This window comes from Panthera leo, chromosome D3, assembly GCF_018350215.1.
Source record: "Panthera leo isolate Ple1 chromosome D3, P.leo_Ple1_pat1.1, whole genome shotgun sequence".
Lineage (NCBI taxonomy): Eukaryota > Metazoa > Chordata > Mammalia > Carnivora > Felidae > Panthera > Panthera leo.
In genome coordinates this window covers 88,594,363-88,617,712 of record NC_056690.1, presented here as the reverse complement: position 1 = coordinate 88,617,712, position 23,350 = coordinate 88,594,363, and the positions used below count along the sequence as shown (strand labels likewise).

At 40.5% G+C, this 23,350-nt stretch overlaps 1 protein-coding gene across 2 annotated transcripts in view; it reads left to right on the top strand.

The window, feature by feature from the left end:
- NETO1 (neuropilin and tolloid like 1) overlaps nucleotides 1–23,350 on the top strand; it is a 109,280-nt gene that overhangs the window by 54,327 nt on the left and 31,603 nt on the right. The window contains exons 5-9 of one of the 2 annotated variants that reach the window (XM_042910586.1): nucleotides 11,649–11,690; nucleotides 11,809–11,936; nucleotides 12,098–12,179; nucleotides 13,393–13,397; nucleotides 22,260–22,488. In XM_042910586.1, coding sequence (XP_042766520.1) covers nucleotides 11,649–11,690; nucleotides 11,809–11,936; nucleotides 12,098–12,179; nucleotides 13,393–13,397; nucleotides 22,260–22,488 — 486 coding nt within the window. The remainder of the gene's footprint in view (nucleotides 1–11,648; nucleotides 11,691–11,808; nucleotides 11,937–12,097; nucleotides 12,180–13,392; nucleotides 13,398–22,259; nucleotides 22,489–23,350) is intronic. The other variant, XM_042910587.1, reaches the window with a different exon arrangement.

Sequence of the window (23,350 nt, the reverse complement as noted above, 5' to 3'; positions counted from 1 at the left end):
CTTTCAACTTAAGAATTATGATATTGATTTGTATTGCTTTAGACCATTGCTTTGGGGAAATCTTGCATTATTTTCACACCTCTTAATGAAGTAGCTTTAGTGCTCTTATATTTGAATGACAGAAAAATGAGCAAAGGGAATGCAGATTTCTCAAGTGTCTCAATACACCGCTGAGTCTTTAACTGCAGTTTCAGGGGAAGCGAAGCATTTAAGGTTTGGTAACATAGCACCAGCTGTACAGTTACACAAAAAATTTTTAAATGCCAATGGAAAGAGATGTCAGTATAGCACTATTAAATGTTCTAAGACTTACATTTCAATAGACACATCGAGTTGTGTTTGACCTAGGCCGGAAACATGGATTTTTTTTAATGTTTTTAATGTTTTATTTATTTTTGAGAGAGAGAGAGAGAGAGACAGAGCATGAGTGGGGAGGGGCAGAGAGAGAGGGAGACCCAGAATCTGAAACAGGCTTCAGGCTCTGAGCTGTCAGCACAGAGCCCGACACAGGGCTCGAACTCACAAACTGTGAGGTCATGACCTGAGCCAAAGTTGGACACTTAACCAACTGAGCCACCCAGGTGCCCCTGGAAACGTGTTTGATTCTTGCAACCCTTAGATGACAGATTTGGGTCCAAGTGGACCCTGACAGTCCAGCTCTGTCTGGAGCTCCCGCATCTATAATCCTTTCCGGTTCCCAAGATGGAGGCTAAACTTTCGAGAAATAATTCTTTCTCAGAGGCCGAGGAATTTAAGAAGCCGTAGTCTAATTTTCTTAACCTGGGTTCAAAACTAGTGTTGACTGATCCCTTGTGTTCTCAAGTGAAATGCTCGTTAAAAACCACCGGTTTCAGCCACTCATTCCAACCTTAGGAATTGCTGTGATATTGGAGAAATTAGTTCCAGGGGGACGAAAAGAAATGCAAGAAATGCAGATGAAATGATTCAGGAGTTTTGTTTTTGTAACTGTTTAATCCCCCTATACTTAAATGGACCGAAGTCACCTGCTAATGAAGAAGGAAGTACATGGTGGGCTCTCCAGTTCTGAGACAGGTGCATGCATCTAGAAGTCTCTGAAATCTCCAGCTGTGATACTAGGTATAATGCTTTTTGTAAATGGATTCATACATATTCAAATGAGCTCAGTTCTACCATTATCTAAAACTAGGGTATAGATTCTGAGCTAAATTAACATAAAAGGGCTTTTTATACCTAGTATATGTTGTCATATGTTAAAGGAAAAGTGGATGTCTGGGCATTTACTGGGTATCTGTCCTTATTTTGATATTTGTAAATATGCATCAAGAACTGCATTATGAGTTTTCTGCAGGGATTCTCCATCTGACCTCAGGCATCTGAGGAAACGAGAGTCATTCTTCATGAACCCCAAAGCTAAGATGCTTTCTAATAGAAATAAGTACAATATGCAGAATAGACAGTGAGGTTACACGGTGGGATTTGACTTGTAAATATGGTTTTAGAGCAACGATAATATTTTAGGCATATTTTAAAAAGTTTTGAAAAGTTTAGGTATTACTATATCCGTTTACCACCCAGGAGCTGAAATTCTGAAGTGTACATGAACAGAATAACGTATAGAGCACTTTAGGAAATCTGTATCTTATCCGTTACCTGGCTCATTTTCGTAAGTTCTCTGCTTTGTACAGTTGATATTGCTACCTTAATTTATTAGAAAGGAGGCAACTGATACCTTAGAAGGTAGAATTCTCTCAGGAATCGGTGCTACCTCACACAGGTTTAGCATCATTCAATGTTTCTGGTGATTTCTTCCTCATGAAATTCCTATTTGACCTCCTCTCTGATGTTTTGTATGTTTCGGTTTTGCTTTTAGGGTCGTTTCCTCTAACATAATATGGTTTCAGAGGGTTTTTCTTCCATGTTTTACTGCCTCACTGGAGAATCATTTTGGATCCTCTTAACCTCAGTCACCCCACATGATGCGTCACGCACACATGGCTTTTAGAAGAAGCTGGGTTTTGTGGGTTCAAAGTGCAGAAGGAGGGCTAGAGTTCACTGATTCTGACCTGGGTCAACGGAGATGAGAGTTGGGGGTTAAAACTAGGACACGCTTCCTTTCGAAGACAGAACATAGTAGCTCCAACTCTTCGTCCGGATGGGCGACAGTTCGTGCTGTTATGTCATCCCCTGAGCATCCCCAGGACGGATCAGGGGATGAATCACGCATGCTCCCATGAGAATCTACTGGCAGGGCCAGCGCTTGGCATTTTGCATTTGTTCTTTCCCCCTCCCAGCCCGCGATGGCTCCGCTTGCCCGTGTGCACTGCTAGCCCCTGGCATAAAAACTCCACAGTCCTTGCCAAGGGCACCAACAGAGGACGCTCCCGCGGTCTCCAACTAGAGGCCATTCCAGCTCCATTTAGAACCTGCTAAGGCTCATCAAGTCGAGTGGAAGCACGAGAAGTCTTGTCTTGAAGCTACACGTGCCCGGCTTGCACACCTTTATTCCGTCCGCGGCATATTTAGTTAGCTGTCACTTACAAGGCTTTCTCACGGTACTTGCATTGCTATTTTCAAAAAAGATTTGGGAAAACGTAACTTTTTCTGGCGAACGTATTTTTTTTTTTCACTTTCAGTGACAATTTGTTTAGCTTACAGTGACACAGCGGGATAAAAGAGGCTGATGCGAGGATAATGCCATCCCCTAGCATACACACACGCACACACACACACACACACACACACACACAACTTGTGGTGCCACCCGCACGTTCAATTCTTGGCATGTCAGAGCCAGGAATATCTTCCTCCTCGGTAGCCGAGTATCACACCTGCTAGCCCGGGCCCAAACTCTCAAGTTCACCCACAAGACGTCATTTCCTGCTCCTCTCTCGTAGGTGTGAGCCTCAGAGGCAAGTGCCGTACTCCCTGTCATAGTATTTGCTCCAAACTCTCCTATGGTCAAGAATCCTGTCCCTCCCTGATTACTATGAAATAACATTTTTTTCTGTAAAAAAGTTCTTTTATTTCCATAGAGTTGACACACAAGGTGACATTAGTTCCCTGTGTACAACACAGTGACTCGACTTCTGTATATGCTATGTCACACTCACCTTCGGCGTAACTATCACCTGTCACCGTGCAGCTCTCTTACGGCCTCATCCACTGTACTCGCTCCGCTGTACCTTTTGTTCCTGTGACTTACTCGTTCCAGAACCAGAAGCCTGTATCTCCCCTGTGCGTACTGATAAGCATTGCTGAGCGTTGGGAAAACGGGAAACGTGAAGTGACTGAGAAAGAAGAGGGCGTTGGGGGTGTCCATTTGCTGGGAGGGTCAGCATTTGTTGTGCCAGCAAGAAATGCCCTATTAAACCAGGTCTGTGAAAAAGATGGCTCGAAAGATGGACTCATTCATTTGAGCTTTCATGTGATTTAGGAGGTACTTAGCTGGATGAGGGAACAGGGGCTTCTGGGAGAATTGGGGGGGCGGGCGTTGCTAATGATCAAGAACTTGCCTGGTTTCCTTTGCGTTCAGTATGGAAACACCAAACACGTTTTGGACAATTGGGGATTTTTTTTAATTGCCTTCATTACTCTTTTGCTTTTCTGAAGATTTCTTCTTCCCTTCGTCCTGCAAGTTTTTTTTTTTTTTTGTTATTCTACATGGCAAATGCATTTTCCCCATAGAAGAATATTGCTATCTTGTGACTATCTATCAAAAACAAACCTTGCAAAAGCCTGTTTAACGAGAGCATGAGCAAAATCAATATTCTTTGCATACATTTTGTAAAAGAGAGTTCTGTCTTCTCAATTTATTTAAAACTGTGAGTGAATACAAGCATCGTGAGAAAGCTTCCTGTGTTACAGCTTAATAAGTAAAATGAGGAAACAAAACTTCTGTACAAGCCGTGCAAATATCGGTAATATATTAAAGGGCTTGTAAAATTCTTTCCTGAAACTCTTTAGGTTTCCATTTCTAAATCCCATATATGAGTAAATTTTATGTTAAACCGGAAGTCATGATATGCAAACTCTGTGCCCACCTTACAACCCTTGGGAAGAGAAACTCTATTGTGAAGTTGTAACTGCCAGCCTCATACGTATCGATAACAGTAACCTTGGAAAATGCTTAAAATATTATACTATGGATTCTCTGTTAAAGCAATGTTGCTTCTAGACAAGACTCAAAGGAATCAGATTATTAAAATAATATGTTGATGTAAGCTATTTTAGTACTGCACTGTCAAGATTTTTTGCAATTGCTTTTAAAAACGGCATCTTAAATTCAGTTAACTGATTGCAAAAACTACAAAGTCAGTATTTTTCAATCTTGAGTAGGAAACAGGGAGCCAACGCTGAGATGGGTCACAGACAAGGAGGGAATGCTAGAGAAAGTGACCCGGCCATTGGAATGGCAGTTAGTTTCCATACGAGAGCTGATTGAATGCAGATATACCCACAGATATTACAGGACTTTCCAAAGTAAATAGACGTGAGACGTGGAGACATTATATAGCTTATGACAGAATTCAGGATGTGTGAAATTATGGAAGCTTGAGGGAAATATTGGTTAACTTTCTCCAAGATGATCCTGTTGGGGAGTTGAGCTGTGCCTTGCAAAACGTATCAAAGTATCGAAGTTGAGTTTTATAATCAGAGGGTTTTATAGTTCTATTTACACGGCCAGGTCAGGCAATTACATTCTCCCATAAACTGTTGTTAGAGGAATACCACTGTGTTTTGTGATATCATGGCATCCATGACCTGGAAAAAGCCTAGACCAACCACATTTTCAGCTCAGGAAAAAATACGTTCCAGACATATTGAATGATTGGTTTAACATTGTAAGTTAGCTGTAAAACTTCTAGGTTTTAGCTCAAAACAAGTTGCATTTTCTATAGTAACTGAACCTCCATTTTGTTCATTTATAAGATGAATATGCCTCTGACTTGACTCAGTTGTAGTCTAATCGGGTAAATATTCATTTACTGAAAGTCCGTCTACAATCTGGCTGGCATTGTGGAAATCTCTTTCGAGTATGAAATAAATGTGTCGCATGGCCCCGAGTTAATAAATTGCAATTTCGAGTTTTGTTGCAAGAAGGCGTTGACCCACGATACAAAGGTGGGGTTGGCCAGGACAGAAGTTCTGCAATATTTTGGTCTTAAAACATCTGTCCTCTCAGGAAACAACTGAAGACTTCATAGGGCTTTGGCTTATATGGCTGTGTCATTCAATGCTCATTACAGTAGAAATTCAAGCTAATAGCATTTTAAATATCTATTTATTAATTCATAGAAAAATTACACTAATAAACCTATTATGTGTTATTTTAAAAGCATTTTTAACAGCATCGATTGAAATTAAAATATTAATTAATAAATATTGAAATAATACTTAGAAGAATTACATTGCTTTATGTTTCTGGAATTCTGTTTAATGTCTGGCTTCTTAGAAGACAGCTGGATTCTCAACATCTACTTGTTCATTAAATGTGTTGCGTTGTATTCTTAGGGTTGAAGTATATGAAGAAAATTCAGTCTCGAGATAATGTAGCTGAAAAGGAGACGAGTGTTTTCATAGACTTTTCAGATAGATTCTACCTCAAACCTCAGAAAGTAATAGCTCCTTAAAGGTCAGTTGCAGTGAGGAAGGTGAGACCATATCAGTGATTTTTTTTTGTATTCTGTTACATTAATATCTCTTTTTTTTACCCATGCCTGAGTTTTTAACATTTGACAGTTAGTGGATCACTGTTTTACAGATCTTCCAAATGTTGACCCAGTCCATTGTTGCACACCAAAAATTATATTTGTACATTTAGTCAATGCTTTAAGTATTGAGAAGCTGTCAGATGCACAGTGATGGATATGATTTTCTTTGCTGGAAGCTTGAATTTTATCATTGGCAGCAAATATTATCAGCTGTTTTCCTTAAAGTCAACAGATTCACTCTGTTCGTTCTGCAGAAAAGACAGGCCCTTAAACTTTTCGATTAAAAAGAGTGGCAATTTTTAGTGCTTTGTCAAGGAGATTTTGAAATAAAACAGTTCTTTGCCCGCACAAAGGTGTAATGATGAGTTATACAACGAATACGAATGGCTGTGGTTTGGTACCATTGTCTTGAATCATGCTAAGGCATCAGAAGTTTTATTTACCATTGCGTTTGCAACGTCAATGCAAATGTCAACACAGATGTTCCAGCATCACTCAGAACATTCAAAAGTTTGCTAACAACTTGAATATTTCAGCACGACTTGCATTTGTTGGCAAGCAGCTCCTTAGGAGGCCTTTGGTGATTGGTTCACACTGACGCTGGATGAATTCGAGCAAAAGCAGCAGCTCAGCCATGTCTGAACATCTACTTGTTACCCAGAAGTAAAATTCTGTCGACAAGGTATTAACTCTTTCTTCTCGTGTAAGGCTAAGACTTTAAATCTCCAGGTGATTGTGTGGTTAGAAAGCAGTAGAGTCTGCTGACTTCTTTCTTTCCTGACTATTCAGCCAGTAGATATTCAGCAGTGGTCGCTTTGCATTGCTTCCCGAGGCCCCTCATGTCTTGTGTGAGCTAGTCCGGCCTCGGCAGGACAGTAACTCCCTTTGCAACATGCTTCAGGGCCTTTATCATTTTCAGTTTCAAAAGGGTGCTGAAAGATCTTTTACCTTTGAAAAAGGCAGATTAGATCTACATCTAAAATATTCAATACTTTTTAGAACAGTTGTTGATGTCAAAATAATGTTGCAATCAAACTGCCACGATAAAATTGCCAGAAAATATTTTTCTGCCCCAATCACAATAAAACAAATGATTCACATGTATGAAGCTGAAGGAATGATGGCTTTTGTCATGATTTCGTTTATTATGTACAGCTTTCCCGTTTAATCTGGAGTCGACCTCTCCTCTTCATGAGTAAGATACTTCTTTGGAATATTAGTGTCATCCTTTTCTCCAGTTTTAGACCTAGCCCATGGAATGGTGGTGGAGAAAGTCAGCCTCTTGGTCTCCTTCATCTCTGGCAAATGTCCCTCCTCACGGGAAGAAGAATATATTACAAATATATTTCTTTTATTTCAGGGGAAATAGCGAATTTCAGAATATTCATACATTTAGATACAGTTTTTAAAACTAGAAAAAAAATTTAAATATTTTTACACATATATGTAATTCTAAAATAAGACAGAAAATGTCCTGAATTTTGGTTGTGCTTCCATATAAGTTCAAGACGTAATTCTAGATTTCTTTTTTTTTTTATTTTCTTTTAATGTTTATTTATTTTTGAGAGAGAGACAGAGCGTGAGTGGGGAGGGGCAGAGAGAGAGGGAGACACAGAATCCGAAGCAGGCTCCAGGCTCTGACCTGTCAGCACAGAGCCCGACGTGGGGCTCGAACTCACGAACTGCGAGATCATGCCCTGAGCCGAAGTTGGATGCCCAACCGACTGAGCCACCCAGGCGCCCCAAGACGCAATTCTAGATTTCAACATAACAACGTATTGGACAAAAATCAGGTTGCAGAGATTACAGCAGGGAAAATTAAAGCTAGCCCAATAAAATCCTTGAGAATAAACGGGATTAATCTCTGAAAATGTACATCACTTATAGCCTAACCCCACTACCTTAGAGTGTTCTTGAAAACACAGGCAAATATTTTAGTAACCGTAATAGTGATGATGTCATCACATATCATGTCTGGAAACTGCCATACATTCCCGAGAAACTGAGAATGTGGAATGGTAACGTTTTAGCAGTGGTATGAACGTAGTTTGACTTTTGCGGTAGAATAAAAAATCGGAAAGCTCAGTGATCTCAGGGAACTGAAGTTAATTCTTGCTTCTGTGGTCTAATCAGAGTCAAGGAAGAGGCAGTACAACACATCTTCTTCCAGGAGCTGAAGCTGGCGCAATTCCGCACCTTCACTGGGTGGCTTTTGAGGTGGACCGTGGAAGACGGAAGAGGGAATTTTTTCCGGTAGTTTTTATGAGCTCAGCCTTCAAGTGAAGTTCAGCCACTTTGTCCACATTTCATTGGGCAGAACTTGGTTCCGCCGCTACCCACAACTGCAAGGGAGGGTGGGGGGGGAACGGAGTCAGCTGGGTGCCTAGAAAGAGATTTGAGTTTGGTTTAGTAGAGATTATTCTCTCAAATAGCACCTAATTTGATAATTTACTGTGAGACCCTCTGGGAAAGATGTAGTTATACGTGTAGTATGTCAACAGTATAAGAAAATCAACCTCATATTAAGTAACTATTTTTTTTATATATACACAAAGAAATACGTTAGATTCAACCATATTTATGGGGCACCCACCATGTACAAGCAATGTTCTAGGTCTTGGAGAGAGAGAGAGAGGAACAACAGGTAAGAAGTCCCTCAGAGGGTGTGCTTTGTTACAGTCTGGTGGGAGGAGATGGCCAATAGAAAAGCAAACAAATAGAGGTGTCTGGGTAGCTCGTGGGTTAAGCGTCTGATGCTTGATTTACACTCAGGTCACCATCTCAAGGTTCGTGAGTTCAACACCTGCCTCTGGCTCTACGCTAACAACGCAGAGCCTGCTTAGGATTCTCTCTCTCTCTCTCTCTCTGCCCCTTCCCCACATGCTCTTTGCTCTCTTTCGAAATAAATTTTAAAAAGCTTAAAAAAAAGAAAAGTAAATAGTAAAACAATAGTGGATTTTGATCAAAGAAGTCGTGAAGGGAGAAAAGGAAGTGAGAGGCAGGGCTACTTTGGAAAGGCTCATCCAGGAAGGATTTCCTGAGAAAACAACACTCCAGTCATGAGATGAAGGAGAAAGATCCACCCACGGGGTGGTAGTGGGGGGGGACAGTACAGGCAAGGAAGAGAGCCAGGTCACATACTGGAGGAACAGGAAGTGTTGATGTGTCTTGAGAGGAGACAGCAAAATCAAGAGCAGGCAGTGCATTGGGCCAGGGGGTCAGGGGCAAGGGCACATGGAGAATTACAGTCCTTTAAAAACAGCTGTGATTTTATTCCATGGGCAATGGAATGTCAGGTGAGTATCACGATTTGATTTATATTTTTCAAAGCTTATTCGGATTGCTTAGTGGAGAACGGATTTGGGGAGATCCTGGGTAGAAGATGGCTTTCCAAGCCTAGCTTCGTTGTGCTTCTGCATAATAATTTCTGTCATTGCCCCCAGATAACCTGGGACCAAAAAATCAACCTTCGTGTTCTTAAATTCAGTCTAGGCTGCTTTAAAAAATTATTGTGTTGTTTATTTTCTGTGTATTTTGCAGGTCATGGGGGGGCATCTGTTATTGTCACTGTGAAATTACCGATGGCTAACTGAAATGAAAGTGCAGAAACGATTTTTTTCCTAAAGTTTATTTTTCTCCCCCCCATTTTTTTTTAACCATCAGCACTCTCGCCATTAATACAAAGACAAAAATAAATTTTCAACTCCCAGAACTGGCATTTCTCTCAATGTTGCCTGACATGAGTTATAAAAATGACAAATTTAGCCTTCAAACCAGAAAATAGAATACCAACTACCCTTCCCCAAGAATCACAAGAACAGCCACACAAGGCTGAAACATTGTAATCAATGATGACGATTATTAAGCATTATGCAAAATAGTAAAACCGATACAATGAATAATAAAGAATCTGGATAACTGAGGTGGGCGAGGTTGGTGTAAACATAAGGAAAGATATTTGGTGTCTTCAATACCAAGAATACAGCTTAATGGTGACAACCAATCTGAGTAATTCTGTACAAAACATAGTTCTTTTATGGTACAAAGTAGATAATAAATATACATTTTTAAAGAATAACCAAATATCCATTAATTTAGACGAGGGAAAAAATTACTTGGGGGTATCCTGATCCAAACTGACTAGATCATCATCATTTCTGCTTCTTTCATAAACGTTGCATACAAATACTTCTTCCCCCCTCCTTCCTTCTCTCTTTTCCTTTTTCTTTCTTTTCTCCCTCCTTTCCTCCCTTCTGTCCTTCCCTTTCTCTTTTTTTTCCTTTCTTTCTTCTAAAAGGTAAGAGGACTGTTTTCAAAATAATTATACAAAGGAATTTATATCTTGATTCAAAATGTATTACCACGTTATAATTGTGTTCTACGATAAAGTGTGTCTAAATAGTTGACATAACTAAATTGTAGCCTGGCTAATCCAGGCCGTTTAGTTTCAATAAATCAGTACGCATTACTGTTTAACAAAACTAGGAAAAAAAACTGTAATGAAGATAAGTACGGTAATATAGTCAGCCTGAAGCCATGGGCCTCGTGTATCCAAGGATAGACACATACAAAGAAGTGCCCTTGGATACACACAGACATCTATGCACACACAGCCTTGATATCCAGAAATAATTGCCTCCTGAGAGTTGCTACCCTTTCATGTTTCAGTCCTCGACTATTGATGAGCAGTGTCTCCCAACATATTTCTAACTTTATAAGATTTTTAATTTATAGCCAATACCATAGTAGTAAAAAGAAATTAAATGTCAAAGTCACCTTTTAACTTGGATACCATGTGTCTCCAAGAAAAATCATAGCCTTCATGCCTTTACCCATAAGTTAAGGAAAATCCAACTCAAAGTAACAGGTTATAAGGACGTACATTGTTGCAAAAAGCAAAAGGCCCAGAGAAGTGTGACTATGGAGTAGTTGAAGAGGGTGCACCAGGGAGATCCAGAAGGACTCATGGTTCTCGATGGTTCCATTCTGCTCAGCCTTAAGAGTTAGCATCTTCTCACATTAGTGCCCGTCAACCTCATAAGCTGACCGCCATGCATGACCCCAGCGGGTCCCCGTACAAACCAGACCATGACGTGAGCCAGAAAACTAAATACACCCTGTTTCTTTTTGTTCTCGAAGAAACTTTCCTCAGAAGCCTTCCACTAGGCTCACCATTATATTTCACTGGTTGCATACTAACCTCAAAATCAATTTCAGGATATGGAATCAAGACCACCGTTCTTGGCCTATAACAAGTAGGCCGCTTCTGAGACTTGTGATAAATCAAGCTTCCCCCAAGTACATGAGCAGACAAGGACACATATCTGGCCCCGGGGACCTGGTGTGAGGGGAAAAGCAGGGAGAGAGCTGGGGTTGAGAAGGCACAGCAGACTACTGAGAAAAACTTGGGGAGCTAGCATGGAATAAAGAGGGAAGAGGGCTGCTGGAAACAGGATGATGGCGTTCTGCTGGGGGAGAGAGGCCCTCGGTTTCACACCTTAACTCTGTGCTCCCGGTATTGCAATGGCAAAGAGATTTGTGTCCCCAAAAGTTACAGAATTTGTTAAATCAGGCAAAATGACTGTATGTGTCACAGATGGAAGTTTATTCAAAGCCTCACTTACCTATGGATACATTTTGCAAAAACAACCAGTGTCCGATTGTGGAGTCCGAAACGGTGAGCAGTATTTCCATTTGACGATTACATGAAGAGTGGCCTTGGAAGGTCTTGAAAAGTGGCTTCTTGCGTATTGACGAAAAACCCTGTGGTAATAGTTCGGTTTTATAAATTAACATTTCGGTCTTAACATTACCATGCAGGCGTTTATTTGGCCACTTAATTTCTCTTAATCTATTTCTTGGCAGATTCCTGAATAACGTAATGGTGTATTACTCAACATCGTTTTAAGTAATAAATGCAGAATAAGACTAATTATCTTTTTCTCAATTTTTAAGATCCTGACTTTAAGGACCTTGGCGTTTTGAAACCATTACCAGGTTCGTAACGTAGATATTCAATAATGTTCAGAGGTCTCTGTTTTCTGCTCTGAAATATACTTTTGGTTTATTATTCAAGCTCCATTTTTGTATGTTTGTTTGGCGTTTTGTTATTTAGCATGTGAGTTTGAGATGGGCGGCCCAGAAGGAATTGTGGAGTCTGTACAGATTATGAAGGAAGGCAAAGCTTCTGCCAGCGAGGCCGTGGATTGCAAGTGGTACATCCGGGCACCTCCACGATCCAAGGTCAGTCTTAAGGGGAAAACAGATTCGACAGTCAGCTTGGGAAGCGTCTGCAACATGCACGGCCTTTAACCCACCGGACGCGCTTAGTAGGTTTCAGAGTGCGATCATAAGCTGTCATTTTCTTTCGGTTTTGAAATGCAACCTGTCTCTCCCCATCCAAGGAAACTTTCGGTGTCGTAAATAACATGGAGAGGGTGCTGAAGGGGGCATTTGATCACCTGCCCAAGAGACTACATATAAGGTGTAGTGGAGAGTGTGCCCAAGAGGCTGTAACGTAACTGCCCCCGCTGAAAAATGGATTGAAATGCTATCTGTAAGCTAAGATTCTAAGTATAATTACACATACGCTTTTACTGTCAGTATCTGCACTCTGTTCTTGTTTTAACCTAAAACCATATCTTTGGAAGAAATTGCCCAAGACTTGTAAAATCATGTATCTCTGGCATATAAAATACCTTATGATAAGGCTGGGGGTCTGTGCCCAGGCAAAGAGACCAACCAGGACTTCACCTCCTCTTACCCTCCTTTCTCTCTCTCTCTTTTTTTTGAAAATTTTTTAATGTTTATTGATTTTTGAGAGAGAGACACACGGTCTGAGGGGGGAGGGGCACAGAGAGGGAGACACAGAATCCGAAGCAGGCTCCAGTCTCCGAGCTGTCAGCACAAGAGCCTGATGCAGGGCTCAAACTCCTAGATCGCCGGATCATGACATGAGCCAAAGTTGGACACCCGACCAGCTGAGCCACCCAGGCGCCCGCATCACGCTTCTTTCGATTGTCGTTATGAAAAAGTATTGCTGCGTTACCAAATCCTCTAGTGTTTTCATAATGTGGCAGGAGTTGGAATTTTATGTAGGTTACCTTGAGTTTCAAATGCTGGCAATACTTTCTTAAAATTGTTAATGTATATGTTATGAAATTAAGTATATTAGAGGTCAGATTCAAACCCAGGCCACTATTTTGGAAATACTTCTTTAGAACAACCATACTTATCCTACTACTAAGATATGAAGAAATACTGGGAATGATTTTGTCAGTCACTATCATAGGTGGAGACTGTCGATTATTTGCTTATCCTCCTCTCTTTATTGTTATTCCTCAGTTATATTGTTTCAACCGAGCATTATTGGTTTATTGGGTTTGTAGTTGACTATTTATTGAGCTTGAAACAGTTGGTTATTTCGTTAATAGATTTAGTGGCTCTGTAAAATCTCGAGCACCACGCTGGAGAAATAAAAAAAGCATGCCGGCCACTGTCTTCATGCTTCCAGTTTAATTCTTAGACAAATATGTAACCAACTAATCCAAGGAATGAGACAGAGTTGTTGACGTGTTTATAAGGTGTAGTACAGAGCGGGAGAAGCACGTGTATACCTCAGAAGGTAAGTCACACGTGGAATCAAATTCCGCCAGGGTGTCCACTGAATTTTAATGAAAAACAGTATTGTATCAGGTAGACAAGGTGGGAGGGCTCTCTAGGTAGAGGGAATAGCCATCAGGGTCATAGAATCATAGGACAGTGAGCTTTTTTTAGGAATTGAGTCATTGAATGTGACCAAGTAGAATGGAGGTGGATGGTGAGTCTTTAAGTCAAAGGGCTCTGTAGGAACCCTAAAGAACTTGGATTCACCCCACTAGCATTAGTGATACACGCAAGAGTGTGAAGCAGGAAAATGGTGTGATCAGATTTGCATTCTGGAAAAGTAGGTTTTCCTTGTGAAGTAGCGACAGAAGACTGAACACTACAGGCAGAAGACCCAGTAGGAAGATGTGGCAGTGATCCCCACGGTGGTGATGATTTCCATGGTGGAAGTGATCCCCATGGTGGAGGTGATCCCTACGGTTGAGGTTGAACTCCACAGTGGAGGTGATCCCCACGGTTGAGGTGATCCCCATGGTGGAAGTGATCCCCACGGTGGAGGTTGATCCCATGGTGGTGGTGATCCCCACGGTGGAGGTTGATCTCCACGGTGGAGGTAATCCCCATGGTGGAGGTTGATCCCCACGGTGGAGGTGATCCCCATGGTGGAGGTTGATCCCATGGTGGTGGTGATCCTCATGGTGGAGGTTGATCCCCAAGGTGGAGGTAATCCCCACGGTGGAGGTTTATCTTCACGGTGGAGGTGATCCCCATGGTTGAGGTGATCCCCACGGTGGAGGTGATGCCCACAGTGGAGGCTGGTTGTGACAGTAGACAGGTAAAGGATAGAAAAAGGAGAATTTGGTGGCTGGCTATCCAGGATGAGGGGAAAATAGAGTGATCTTGAGGAAGCGTGTTGGCTTTCTTCACTTGACTTTCCCATCAATGTGTCTCTGGGGTCTGCGTGCAGTCTGAACGTGCAGCACCCTCTCCCCAGACTTCCAGTTACAGAGATTCAGAGCCGTGCTCTGCTTCCAGTCTTTCCACCAGCAGGTCTCTTTGCATTTGTCCAAATCTTTGAAAACGTTTGTTGTATTATGAAGAAAGACACAGTGATCCCTCCTTAAAAACAAAACAAAACAAAACAAAACAAAAAACCAAGGCTGTTCGCAACATAAAAGGCAACCCCCTGCCTGGATTATAAGGGAGCTAGATTGCTCTCTTACATAATCTGTGGGTTCACATGCAAATGCTATTCATTTTTCTTAAACTCTATGAATGAAAGATCAGAAAAAAATTTTTTTCCAGCTGGAAACATTTGAGCCCCACCTCATTGTTGTTCCCGGCATCTTTGTCCCTGGAGTGTTAAAGAGAGGGTTTTTATGGGAGTGTAAACACATGTCGTTTTTTTTTTTTTCCCCCCGGATGGTAAATAGGCTGTCTTTTGTACAATTCCAGAGTAACAATACCCAGTGTACCTGTCTGTTACAGAATTTGGCATTCTGTGACCCAAAGGGGAAGCCGCCTGCAGAGTTAGACAAAGATGACTCTATTGTGACAGGCTTTCTCTGCGAAATTAAAGGTGATAGGATAGGAAGTGGCTTTGAATAACGGTGGAGAAAAGCAAGAATATGACTGCCTATGTGGGCTTTCTGTTGTTGCAGACTTCCTAGCAGCTTGTGAGACTAGACTGTCAAAGCACAAGTTAAACTTGAAGTGGCCCGTGGTGAATTTTTGAATGATAACTGGGGATTGAAACATAGTTGCACAATGCAACTAATGCTAAATAGCTCACTGGGGTTCTACTAAAACGTATATCAAGTATTTACATTGCTTCTCAGACTTTTTGACAAATAGAAAATAGTAACACAGATGATCACCTTTAATTAGAAGGTGATTCATCCAGATTTCTTAGAATTTGGCATGCTAGAGCCAGAAAGAACATTGGAAATCGGCTACTGATTGGCTCATTTAAAGGTGAATAAGCTAAGACAGGATAATGACGTCTTACCCGGGGTTAAGAGTGGAATCCAGAGATGTCTCTCTGTAGATTCTAGAACAAGGATGGCCACAGGGTCTTATGGCTTCGTGTTCTGGATCTGGTACAGAAAAGAACCAACAGGGAAGAATGTTGGATGATCACAGGAGGGTACCTATTTGAATGTTAATTCCGTGAAGGCTGGGCCTTCTTTATCTCTAGATACTTAGTACCAAGCCAAATGACTGTCATTCAGTTAAAACTCAGAATAAAACAACAAACTGATGTGTATCTAGAAAAATGGATGTGGTAGCCATCTTCAGACATTTAAAGGACTGTCGTAGGACAGACGAACAGGCAGGTAAGGGCTAATCTGCAGTGTTTCAAGTATTACAATTTATTTGAATGCTCAAAGCTGGAAAAAGAATAGCTTTTGATTCAGTACAAACAGGGTTTCTGCTTTTGGTTTTAATAATGGAGCCGCCCCAAAATCAAATCCATAAGAAGAATCCAAATAAAGTTTAGCAGAAATTTTGTACAATAATGTTAAAGTCAGGTAATTTTTTTGGCCCAGGTAACATTAAACTCCTTTCAAGATCAAAACGTGATGAGTCTCTGATAAATGCCCAAATATTTGGTTTGTTAGTACAGAGCTAAGGCGAGATTTCCATATCCTGACTCCCGGTCTGGTGTGATGTCACAAAACCACACTATTTGGGGGAAATTGTCAAATTTGTTAAGATAGGAAAAGAAATAAATCAAACACTTATAAAAGTACAGCAGTGAAAATAATTAACTTAACGATTAAGGTGTTGGGACAATAAAACTCTAGCTTTTAGTAATCACCCATCATTTAAAACTTCACGTTAGTGTTTAATGTGTTGTCACGTGACTCAAAAATGTTTTAAAGAAAATTAGCATTAAATAAACAGGAAAACTTGACAATTATAGTAAGTCAATATTTTATAGTGAAGTTGCTTTAAAGTTAATTATATGATGAACTTAATTGTAGGCAGAATCTTAGATACGACAATCCAGGATTTCCAGCCCCGTCGGTGGAACTGTGAATATAAAATATCACATACCTGATTATGTTAAACTACCTGGCAAAGGGATTGTGCCGAAGCAATTAAGGCTACCACTCAGTTGGCTTGGGTTAATTAAAAGAGAGTTTATCCAAGTGAGCCTAATCTAACCACATGAGCCCTTTAAAAGCTGGATTTTCTCTGGCTGTCGGCAGAAGGGGAAGTCAGAGGAACGAAGAACGCTGTCTAAGAGCTAAAAGTGATCCCTGGTAACTGGTCATCGAGAAAGCAGGGACCTTGCTCCTAGAATGGCAAGCAGGTGGGTTTTCAGCCTCATATGCCCTTAGCAGAGAACACAGGCCAGCCCACAATTACTTCTGCCCTACAGACTCAGAGATCCGAAACGGGTCTTGAGTAAAGTTGCTCTATTTCTGGTAACTTGTTATGGGGCAAGGAGAAAACTAACACAAGAGATGAAGGGTAGTAACTATCCTTGATTACAGTGATAAGATTTAGGGTTCTGAAGACTGAGTCTGACTTGATTATCTCCAAACACGGAAACAAAATTGGGTAAACACAACGAAAACCACCCTTGGACCTGTTAGGACTCCACCCGGTTTGCAAGCGAAATCTCAGTTTCGCACTGTCAGATTTTGGAGACGGACTTTAAGTGCTTTGATACTCGCTCGTACATGCCAGAAAAATCGCCTTGATATTCGTATCAGGACTTGTTGTAGGGTGTGTCTTTTCAACGATTCAGCAAAGAGTATGATGTTCTGATGTTCTCCTCCAAATACAGGGGATGCTGCTACATTCCGAATTCATGGGATGTCATATCTAAAATGATAAGGCTGTCATGTCCGGCCACAAATAAGACAGCAAGCTCAGAAGCCCCAGGCTACACACTTTTTCTTAAGAATGTGGCTTTCTTTATCAAAGTGGAAAGTAGTTCTGAAACCATGGACAGCGTTTCTCAGACCCGAGTGTATTTAAAGTGTATTTTCATGGAGAAAGCTGTTCTGGCAAGTCTTAAATAATTGCCCCAAACAGTGTCTGTGTTCTGCATATCCTTGTGACACGAGGGGAGGGACCAGGTTGAAAGGCTGGTATTAAATGTTTGTTTGTAAATATTATTCCTTAGTAAATTGTTAGCTAGAGTTATTTGCTTTAAGTGCACAAAAGGGATTCTGTTTTCCATATTAGTGTGATTTGGAAGCCAGATATTACTAGAAATTACTTATGTGCTCTGAACCCCCTCTGGTCCTGTTCAATAAATCACTTTGTCAGCTCAAACTCTTGGTGATTGATTAGAAAGAAGAATGCATCAAAATGATTCACTGAGAGGAGATGGTAATCTGACTATTTTACTGGGGTTATATATGATTCTGTTTATCATTTCCCCTTTTTCTCAGCAGAGAGGCTAAAGAACTTTCTGTAGTTTTCTACCTTAAATAAAAACCGTGACAGTCTTTCCCTCGGTGATCTTATGGCCCAAACCTTAGGCTGGCAAGATACCATTTAAGTCATAATATAAGGAAGGCTGTGAGATGATGTATCCTAGAGCTAGTGTGGAGAAGCACGATCGCTTTTCTGGCTAATGACATTGGCTTTTGCCCCAACAGCTCTGCCCCCAGTAAAGGTAATAACCGCTGGCATGTTTTACTTCTTTTCTTCAATGATTAAGAAAAATGAAGTTAAACAATAATGGAATGCTCCAGAAGGGAATATATAAAAATCCAGTGACTAATTGTTCACTTCCTCCAGAAATAGTATTCTGTCTACTAAGAATGGCCTTTAAATAGAAAAAGGGGCTTAGATTTCTGTCACTCCATTTCATGTAAGAATACACATCAGTCACCTCGCATGGAAAATGTGGAAACTCTCTAGAGCTGTAAAATGAGAAACTATGGGCTGAATATGCAAATTGCCTTTCTAACAAGAGCAGTGCTTTTCTGTAAACCAATCTTTTTAAGAAAATTTAAGACAGCCATTTATTTCAGAGGGACCCATTTGTTTTCTGTGACCCTCGTTTTTATCTGGATTTGCCAACAGCTTGGTTTTGCTTGCTCACTTATTTATTTTATTGGTGTTTGCTTTCTTTAACTTTGTGACTTTCTTTCTGGGCTATAAGTCTGTGATAATTAAAAAAAAATTATAGGAGTCTGTGCAGTGCAGTGAGAAGTAGCAAATGTCCAGCAGACCTGAGTTCAATACCAACGACTTACCTAAGGGCCTAGGTCACTGTGAGAAAGTGACTTGGCTGTACCTCCCCCCCCCCCCCCCCCCCCCCCGCCCAATCTTGGCCTTTTCATTTTAAAATGGCTGCAGCAAGTGTATGTTGTTACTGAGAGATTTGAGTGAAATCATGCGTCAGCGCAATGTCTTAGGTTATTGCCGGTACACGATGCAAATAATAAATTAGCATCTTAAGCCGGGCTTCTACATGCAGCGTAAGAAAGATACTCGAAATAATTGTTCAGGCCAATTAGGCCACTGACTCATTCAACCTGGAAACAGCAGGCTCTCAACTATCTGTCTTTCTTAAATTAGTCAAACGATTAATTCCTTCTTTCTGTGGGCATAGTGTTTGGTTTTTATAGCTTTGGAAGGACACTGGAGGGAAGGGTTACTTTACAAGACACTCCAAAGGATCTTTTCACCTCCCCTACTCAGTATTTCCTCCTATCGGTAACTATGCATATTTACGATTCTAATTGCAAATTCTTTTGAGGGCTAAGAAACTCGGTTGGGTTGACCGTATGGTACTTGAAGATTAAAATATTTATTTGATTTTTTGTTGCATTTAGCAGGTTTATTACCTTATAAGAAAAAATCTCTAGATTTTATAGGTATTTATATTTTTATAGTGCTTTCAATTTGTTTCCTTTAGTCAGGATGGGGTGATGAAGTACAGTGAAAAGAGCTGTAAAGCAAGGAGTAGGTATTTTATTCCTATCGAAGGTTCCCACATTGATTTACTTACATCCCTTGAGCAACTTTTTTGTCTCCTTCACTCCAGCTTCATGGTCAAGGTCATCAGAAACACCCAACACCTTGTTATAAATCCACGTGGAAACTCATAAAACAAAGCAGTTAGGAAAACCCTGGAAGGTTTAACATTCCCAGGTATGCCTGGTTCAAGGAGACATTTTGGCGTTTCCTGGATGGCTTTCAGGAATGTAATATTTGGTTGGGAAAAGTGAATCCTAGATGGGTTACCTGAGTAATAGTTGACCTTCTGATAAAATAAAGTACAACGCCACTGGGAAGGAGGAACATGCAAGGTGTTTTAGGACGTATATATTATGTTTGTAGTCACGGCAATTAAAGTTAACATCAAAGTGTCTGGAAATTTTAGATTAGCTCGAACTGTAATGTTACAGACCGCCTGCGTATGTGAAAACCTCACCAAGCAAAGCATAATAAAACTCAAGTGCCTCCCAGTGTTTCTCAATTTTTGTCCATTTCTCCCTATTTCTCTGTTGTTCTTCCTCAAATTTATAGGAGTATTTCCGGACTTGGGACTCCCATTTTATTATGTTCAGTCAGTTCTCCCTAATGAGTCTGTAACAAACTGTCTTGTGGTTTTCTGACAGTTCAGAGTTATAAGAAAAATACCCTGTTTGGGGAATTTTTGCGTATGATTTCCTACTGCAAGAAATAAAAGGCCAGTTATTCTGTATAATTATTAGTTACAGCCCTTAAAACAGTCGGGTATACAGGGACGCAATCACTAGTTGCCGGGTACTGAAATAAGTGAAGTCAATGACAAAATAGAACTTTCCAGTCAGTCAGTCAGTCATTCACAGGCACATCCCCTCAGGAACTTTGATGGAGTGCCCCGTATATACAACACATGGTTCGACACTTTGAGTACAAAAACGTACACCTCTGCCCCAGCTTTTTGGGAGCACGTGGTTTAGTGACACTAAAGTTTCATAGAACCAGTAACTAAAGCTTATAATACATTCAAACTAATATTTTATCATAGAGGATGTAGAGAATAATTCTACCGTGGCTGGAGAGTGGGGGCACTTGAATATTCGGCACTGGTGTGTAAAAAAACATCAGGAAGAGGTTGGTAGGCAGAAAATAGGGATGGTCATTTTTGTGTGACTAATGTCATATGCATAGAGGATGGCATTTTGTAAAGTAAGTGTGAAATATTCAAACAGAAGAAGAAGACTTTGCCCGTTCGTGATTTTTAAGCTTTTTTTAAAAAAAATATAATTATTTGGAAGTAGTTAAAGATTGTAGTAGGATTGTTAAATTTGTTTCTTAGAAATATAACTTTGGGGGCGCCTGGATGGCTCAGTAGGTTGAGCGTCCGACTTCGGCTGGGGTCATGATCTCGCAGTCTGTGAGTTCGAGCCCCGCATCGGGCTCTGTGCTGACAGCTCGGAGCCTGGAGCCCGCTTCGGATTCTGTGTCTCCCTCTCTCTCTACCCCGCCCCCACTCATGCTCAGTCTCTCTCTCTCTCCGTTAAAAATAAATAAACATTAAAAAAAAAAAAAAAGAAATATAACTTTGACTGGGCCGGGCTGTGAGAATGAACTGGAAAGTAAGAAACTAGGACATATCCAGGGCCGGCAGGAGACTGCTGAAATATCATAGACCTGTCAGAGATGGAAAAGAACCATTCTGAAGGTGAAATTAATAAAGATCAGTACCCCATTCAGTTAGAACATTGAGGACAGAAGAGAAATGTCTTTTAATTTGAAACATTGAAACTTTTAAATTTAGGGCAGACATACTGAATCTGAGAAAGTTTTGTTTTATGGGATTCAGAGTTTATGAATAAATGAGCAAAATGAATATAAAGATGGAAGCGATTGATTTGTAGGTGAACGCGTGTCTTTGGTTTACATCCATACCGCATTAATGACAGAAGGGTATAGAAGACGAACTCTCATACATAGCCTTGCATGTTAGAAAACACTTAGTCACTTAGTAAGTATTTGTGAGGATGCCTTCTGTATTTCAGAACTATTCCAGATATCCCTGTCACAGAGCACAGATTGTTTTTTTTCTTTATATCACTTCTTTTGCTGTGACATTACGTCCTGGTGTCATGGTTTCATTGACACACATTTTCAACACCGAGCCTCACTCTTTTGTTCACTGTTGTGTCCCCAGGGCCCTTAACAGTGTCTGGGACAAAGTCAAAGGCCAGGGTGTAGGTAATGCCAAACTGATGGCGTGCATGGACAGATGACTTCTTTTCACACTTATCTGTAGCTAAATTAACTGCTTGTGAGTTTTTACTGTCCATCGGAACAGAGTCAAATAATATCTGTTGACCATGAAACCGCATCATCTGCAGCAGCGTTATATTGTGGAAGGGTCAGAGCCTTGGGAGTTAGAGAGACCCCGTCTGATCTCCAGTTTATACCAGCGGAGTCTTAGTTTCATCATCTGAATAGGACGATAAAACTTTGTAGAGTAGTTGGGAGTATTTAAAAATAATCTACGGTGTAGGTTGCATGGGGCATTGTTACCCATTAAATGTTAATTTAATTTTTATTTATGTGGACTTAACTAAATGGCTTTGACTCTATGTTGTGGTGAGAATAATCATAGATTAGCGCCCTTTCTTTAAATTTTTTTTTAACATGCTCTACTTGAAAAATGAAGCAATGTGGTTATGGGAAGGGATTTAAACAAAGTGAAATCAGAGACTATCTTTTGACACCATTTCTGTTTCCTTTACTATTAATTCAAACAAGTTGTTATCCTACATGTATGTCCATGAAGAAAGGAAAATAACACTTGAAAAAAATAGTAAGCACGGTTTGATGTTAGTTGTACATCTTTATTTCCTGCTATCCCCAGGAGAAAAATCATAAGACTGAGTGTAATCAAGACTGTCTTGTGAGACTAGAGAGAGAGGCTGGTACTCACTGAACTACTTGCGTGTTTCAATCTGCGGAAATGACCGCGGCTTTGTTGTTACTTTACAGATCTACCTACGTTTCTTGGACTACGAGATGCAGAATTCCAATGAATGCAAAAGGAACTTTGTGGCCGTGTATGATGGGAGCAGTTCCGTGGGGGACCTGAAGGCTAAGTTCTGCAGCACCGTGGCCAATGACGTCATGCTCCGCACAGGTCTTGGGGTCATCCGCATGTGGGCCGATGAGGGCAGTCGAAACAGCAGATTTCAGATGCTGTTCACATCCTTCCAAGAACGTAAGATTCTCTGCACTTGACTATTTGTCCTTCACATATGTCATATGATGCAAGTCTCGTAAGCCGCTAATGGTGTTTTGTCCATGCAGCGTGAGCACAGTGGGGTGCGTTGTAACAAGGTGTTAATAACACTGAGATTCCCTTTCCTTCATTCTGATCCAGCGACGGGAGAGAGTTACCTATTACATTCTGCTTCCTTATTTTAGCATATGCATGATAGCCTTGGTTAAGACAGTTCCCGCTTCGACTGGGAAATGAGGATTTTGTTTGTCTCTGGTTTAGCTCTTACGAAGCGTCTGGAACTTCAGCAGCTTCTGATGAAGTTTAAGTTTAAGTCTTAAAAACCTGCATAAAAATATTTGGTAGGTTCTCTTTAGTAAGCTTCTCTTGCAATTCCATTTATTGCAAATAGGTCTGAGACGACCGAGTTCCCATTAAAGTAAGCAAAGAGAGAGAATTGCCTGGGAGGAGAGTAAATAGAAAAAGTTTCAGAAAATATTTAAAATGGCACCATGGGTGATATCCAGAATTATGTGCAAACCGCAGCAATTTTAGAAAATTATGTTCTAACAAATAATGAGTCACATTAATAGATATATTTGGAATGTTCTTCAGAAACCCTGAATAATTCATGTTTAATAAATTTATACAAATGAAAAAAAAATAATCCTGAAAAATTCCGCTTTAGGAAATCAGCAGCCTGTATTTTGAAACTATATATTTTTAAATAGAAAAAATAGTTTTGAAATCGCCAGAGTTTCTCAGTGATTGGCACAGCATCCAATATTTTTTCAATTCATAAATGTGAAATATATTAGACAATTCTTTCAGGTAGTGAATAGGTTTGGCTTTAAATTCCTGT